At 38.7% G+C, this 6000-nt stretch overlaps 1 protein-coding gene across 6 annotated transcripts in view; it reads left to right on the top strand.

The window, feature by feature from the left end:
• Window positions 1-5591, top strand: part of dnai3 (dynein axonemal intermediate chain 3) — a 26801-nt gene extending 21210 nt beyond the window's left edge. For all 6 annotated transcript variants that reach the window (XM_040128244.1, XM_040128242.1, XM_040128248.1 and 3 more), the window contains 6 exons: window positions 299-359; window positions 782-912; window positions 1171-1378; window positions 2352-2443; window positions 3369-3485; window positions 5277-5591. In XM_040128244.1, the coding sequence (XP_039984178.1) occupies window positions 299-359; window positions 782-912; window positions 1171-1378; window positions 2352-2443; window positions 3369-3485; window positions 5277-5417 (750 nt within the window). In that variant the 3' untranslated portion in view covers window positions 5418-5591. The remainder of the gene's footprint in view (window positions 1-298; window positions 360-781; window positions 913-1170; window positions 1379-2351; window positions 2444-3368; window positions 3486-5276) is intronic.
• The last annotated feature ends 409 nt before the right edge of the window (window positions 5592-6000 follow it).

Consider the following 6000-nt stretch of genomic DNA (forward strand, 5'->3'; position numbering starts at 1 on the left):
AAAACATCTAGCAAAATATTGGATGGAAAACAGTGTAATTATGCATTTTGTAAAAAAAGAAACGTCACCTTTAAGTTAAGATACCTATTTTACATTTAATGGTAAAATAACTGTACTACCAGGTGCACTGTTCAAGATGCACTTTTGAAACTATACTTGACCAGCATCTGTTCTAGTTTTATTAACAGCAGTGTTTATTAACAGCAATGTTAACAAAACTAAGGAGATATTTACAATGTGCAGGTTTACTCCACATGCCATTGTAACATGTTCCATAATGTGTATTTTTTACCGCCAGGATGGGGAGATTGTTTACACTGACTGGAAACTGGGGAAGGACGACTCTGGACGGCTGCACAGTGAGTAGTCTGGCTTGCAAATGTCAAAGCAAGTTTAAAGGAATCTAACCAGTGTTTTCTAGACTGTTGACCATTCTCTAAAGCAGAGCAGATACGGTTTGTGTTAGCAGTTTAATGTTATCCACAATAGTAAATAGTATTCTCAGACTCTGGAGACAAAACAAGGCATTGACAGAAATGGATTTAGTCATGAAGACAATTATGTCCAAATTACTGTCTTACTATAGCAATGTAAGTCAACTCTTTGGTTTGGAAGCCATGCTGAATGTAATCACCATCATAAATTACTCAGTAAATTTACAGGGACACAGAGGACAGAGGGTTAATTTCTACTTGCATTGCCCTGCTGCCTCTGTGGCAGCAAATTACTGTCAAATAAAACAGTGTGCCTTCTCTTCCTGTCTATCTCTCCTCTCTTCCAGGTGCCAAGCCCCTCCACTGTTTTAGCATCCATCACTGGTTGGTGAATACGGTACAGCGATCGCCCTTCTTCAAAGACATTATTTTGACGACCGGAGGCTGGAACTTCGCCATCTGGAAAGAGGGAGTCATGGTAACAACACCCATCAATTCAATTAAAGTACAGAAAAACATTGCAAACAGTTAAAACCGTACCCATGTACTTGAATTAGAATAAAAATAAACACAAAAGATGGAGGTTATCATGGACTTTTAACATAATCAGTCCTTCAGTCCGTCATGGTTTACACAACAGGATAAAATGCATGATATTTAACTTAGAACAGACCAGATTTAGTGCATTTTTAAATCCATTAACTCTATTTGACTTTATTTAAACCACAACATCCAGGATGGCCCCATCATCCTGTCACCAAGCTCTGAGCAGGTGTTAACCGTGGGATGCTGGTCCCTGTCCCGACCAGCTGTTTTCTACATTGGGAAAGACGATGGCAGTATTGAGGTGTGGAACCTGCTGGAAAGGACCAGTGAGCCTGCACAGGTCCACGCACACGTCACCAACGCCAAGATTACCTGCATCACACCCTGGACCGCCTCCCGTGAGTTCTTGGTGTATCTGGTGCACAACACGATAAAAGGCTTATGTGTGCCTCCGTTAAGAAGGAGTTACTTAATAACATATTCACTTACAGTGTTTCTGTAAGTCTTGAAAAGTCTTAAAAAGAATTGAATTTAGTTCTCTCAAAAACAGCCTTAGAAGTTAGTAAAAAGTCTTTAATCTCATTTACAAAGATCTTGAATATTTTTTTCTTGCCTGCCATAGACAATAATGTTAGTTAGAGCTTTTGGCTGCTGGAAAACAGTTGCTCAGGAAGCTCATCAACTCATAATGGACAAGTGTTGATTATAGCAAAAACATGGTCTTTGTGGTCTTTGGGGTATCATTATAGTCATTTTGCATTTCTTTGTGTTCACTTTGTGAGTCCTTGTAGTGTTTTGACTGAATTCTTTCCAAAAAGAAATATTAGCAGTCACTTCAAAGAGAGGTTCTGGCCCTGTGCCCTCTAGGCCTGTTCAGTAATCCATACATACTTTCTGTCCAGGTGATGTTAATTGATTAAATATCACTAGAAATTACTGTTATATGGCTGGAAAGTAAATTAATTCAGGTACATAATAAATAATTGTAGGACTTATTGTTTGTTTTTTTGTCATTCTTTGTCCAGTTTGACAGCGAAAAAAGGTCTTAAATTGCATTATCTGAGGTGGTAAAAAGGTCTTAAAAGTCTTCAATTTAATTGAGTGAACATTGCAGAAACTCTGTACCCTAGTGACGATAAATAGAGGTGAGCCTCTTAGGCAGAAAGTGCTGATGTGCACCCCCAAGATACACCCCCGGCTGCTCACCTGAAAACTTTGCTGTACTTGCTGCAATCTCTTGCTGCTGCTCCTGCTAAGATATAAAGCCTTTCTCTCTGTCTGTTTTATTTATATTTTCTTGGTGACAACTTCCCTGTTGGAAGATTTTTTTTTTTTTAGCTCATTTTCTGGATTTTTTTTTTATACCTACAGCCAAGCAGCACTTCCTGGCTGTGACTGATGACCTTGGAATGGTTCGTGTTTTTGAAATCCCAAAGACACTCTACATTCCCTCCAAGAGTGAGGTAAGATAGTCCAAACACCTCCTAGGTACTCACTTTAAGGGAGGTTATGAGTTCTCGGTTCATTTATTATTTTTTCAAAATACTTAATAATGTGCTGTTGCTCAAGGTTGAGAAACTGAGGTAACAACTCCAGCACTGCAACATGCCAACGCTAGTTTAGCGCCAGGTATTTTAATGTTAGGTTTCTTTTTGCTGCTCTACTGCACTGATATTAAGCTAGTCCACATATAAGGAACTCTGATTTATGCGATGCACTCTCAAGCACCACCACCTTAAATGTAGTGGGAATATGGAGCTGTACAAATTTAAACCGACAGTGAAAGCTGTGATGCACGCATCGTTTGCCCCCTCTGACAGATGTAGGTAATCCGTATGTATATGGAAGTTATTCAATCTCAAGGCACTAGTATCAAATTGATTATGTCACATACTATGGGAAGAGATAATATTAACATACGGCTTCTGTCTGACCTCAACAGTATGGGTGTGAAAGTGATGTATGGAGAGTAGCTAATTAAACCCAACAGGAATTACTTGCTAATTTATAATTTAAATAATCAAACTCAATTACTTCCTGCAGTGTAATCAAAAGAAATGCTTCCTTTAATAAAATTCCGAAAAACATGATAATGTGAAGATTGACTATTGAACAGGAGACATACAACTAACAAGGTAGCAAGAAATCAACAGGGGGGCGCTTCACCATCGAGCCCTTATAGGCAGATCAATCAGCAGTACCACGGTGGCCTATTTACTTTCACCTACAATCCGGATTTGTCCATAAGCATGCTGATCCAGTGGTTACCAAACCTCCGGTGTTGTCAGAAAAAGTGTGATTATGTGATTATGGATTATGGCTGCCTGAACAATATACATCATACGTTAAAGCTGTTAATCAGTCCCTTTCTCCCGTGTCTGTGTGCAGAGTGTGAGTGTGAAGAAATATTTTGAGCTGGAGGAAGAAAGGTTGAAGGATTATTTGAAGAGGGAGGAACTGTGGGCGAAACAGAAAAAGGAGGCGGAAGAACTCGAGAAGAAAATGGTGAGCTATGGATTTTAATTCTAGATAGACATTTACAGTAGATTTAAAGTGGTTATAACCGATATTTACACCAACAATGTGTCAAATGACAATGTGAAAGCAATGTGAGAGTGGTCACTCATAGTGATGAAACAGAGAAATATGCCCTGAATAAGAAGCTTCCCTCGGTTTTACAGATCTTTATACTGGTTCACTCTCTCCACTGTCACAATGCTGTTTTCGGCCAGAGAAGGCAGCTATTTTCAGGTAAAAAGCTAAAAACAAAAAAACAGATAGAGACAGCTGCTAGCCGATGAACATAGTGGAGCATTGAGCAGCATAAAAGACAGATATTTCCCTCAGGATGTGGTTGAAGTTGAAGTTCATGTTTATCAATAAGAAGGGTTTGAACCTCTCAGTCCTCTTTTTTCAGTTTTTGCTCAACAACTTCCATAACTTTTTATGTGTACAACCGAGTGCAACACTATGAATCTGAACTATTACCACGTCTCGCCCTTCTTTCTGACATGGAACTTTTCTCGCTGAAGATCTATAAACACTCTTTTGCATTCAGGTGTGGTCGTACCAACTAGTCTGCTTTGAGCATTCTGACACCTGGGGAGCCATAGATGAAAGGTTGTTAAGGCAGGGTTGTTGGTTTGAATCCTCATATAGACTGGAGTAGTCTAGACCAGCTAAATGCATCATCATGATTGCTGTTCCGTCCATCAATATTTGCCGTTAAAGTGGCCTTGAATGAGACCCTGTGTCCTCAGCTAAATTCTAACCTCACTCACACCCTTTGGTATTAGTGAGCAGTCTTCTGCATATACGTTAGGACTCGCAAACCTTTCTTATTGTCCTAGTTAAAACTGTGTACACTGGTTCAAGGTTGACACTGGGAAAGCTGAAGCAGGCTGTCCCTCTCTATGTCTCTCTGTCTTTCTATCTCTGTCTCTCCTATTCTCTCTCCCCTCATGTTAAATTCATTTGGATCGTTATTTGATCCTTTGCACTTGGGACAGTATAGTTATTGACAGCCAGTGTCTGGCAGTCTGTCTGCTAACCATGGAAGCTAAATCTTTTAGTGGCTAAAGTTTCAGTTTCAGATTGGATGGCAGTTTTAAATGCAGATGAGATGTTGTTTTGCTGCAGTAATCTCACATTTGTTTCTTCGTTTGTGGGTGTTGTCTCCTTGCTCCTCCAAAGAAGCATGCATTTCCCACATACACTGTTTTGTTCACGTGGCTTGTTGATGTGAATACCCCAACTAAAAATTCAAGATCAAATACATGACAAGGACAATGCATTTCAGGAGTTTAATACAAACAGTACTGTCTGGTTACTGTTGTGCTAAATTGTCAGTGTGTATGTGTGAGCAAGTTTGTCTGGGGTTGTAAGAATGAATGTGTGTGTAAAGAAAAAATTATCATTATAATATCCCCTATTTTAAAAAAAAAAGTATAACTAATTTTCAAATGCTAATAAAAATTAGACCTACAGTATAATGCAAGTCTTTCCTGCAGCCACATAGGTTGGAGATTTTGTAAGGTTTCTGCTTGAACATGTAGTCTACTTAAAATGAGTGCTTCTTTTGAAATTGATGGTCAATATTTGCATTAATAAATGAAAAATCAAGCTATTAATATTTAGCAAAAGATTGAGGTTTATAATGTGTGATCCGAATCTGACAACATTAATTCTGCCCCACAGATGGGAAAACATGAGTTGTTGGATAAGGAGAAGTTTCAAAGTGCCCTATTCTATACTAGATGTGGTTTATGACTGATTCTACTGTGGTTTTGTGCCCAGGAGTCTGACAAGTCAGTCAATACCCTGCAGGAGGACGAAGATGTGAACATGAAGGAGTACAGTGATTACCTTACACTGGAGGAAAGTATCATGAAGGGCATGGGCCTATGGCCAGCTACTGCAAACACACAGGAAACCTAATATCACACACATTCACACACGAATGCATTGCATTTTATACGACACAAAGGCTTCTCGTTTTTATGTATTTAATTTATTTTTATAAATTTGATTGCTTTTACTGTTTTTATAAAAACACTGATTCCAAGGTTTGCATCTTTGTTGCTGTTCAGAATATTGGTGTGTATAATTAACTATGGTTACTGAAATATGATCTATATACTGCTTGTATGTAAATATGAGAACAGTGAACATTTTAGTAAATTGATTCTTCCATCAACTTTCAGACAGTCCTTGGGTTGGGGCTTCAGGGTCACCGATGGATTATTTTTGTCCATCCATCTGAGATCTAATTACTGGGTAATGCCATCCATTAGCACCCTCTTCACAAACGTGCCCTGAGGATACAGTTTAGGATACCTTAAAGATCTGACCTTGGCAGGAAGTCGTTTCATGGATCTTTAATTTCATGATATTTATCAGTTGTTGTTACTGTTGTTGAAAGATCCTTCAGTATATACAGTACAAATACTTTATTAAGAAGGGATTTAAAAGTCACAGAGAGGGGGCCCTTAATGCAACAGCCATTAGTCACTAATTGTAA

The sequence above is a fragment of the Xiphias gladius genome, chromosome 6 (assembly GCF_016859285.1).
Source record: "Xiphias gladius isolate SHS-SW01 ecotype Sanya breed wild chromosome 6, ASM1685928v1, whole genome shotgun sequence".
Classification (NCBI taxonomy): Eukaryota; Metazoa; Chordata; class Actinopteri; order Istiophoriformes; family Xiphiidae; genus Xiphias; species Xiphias gladius.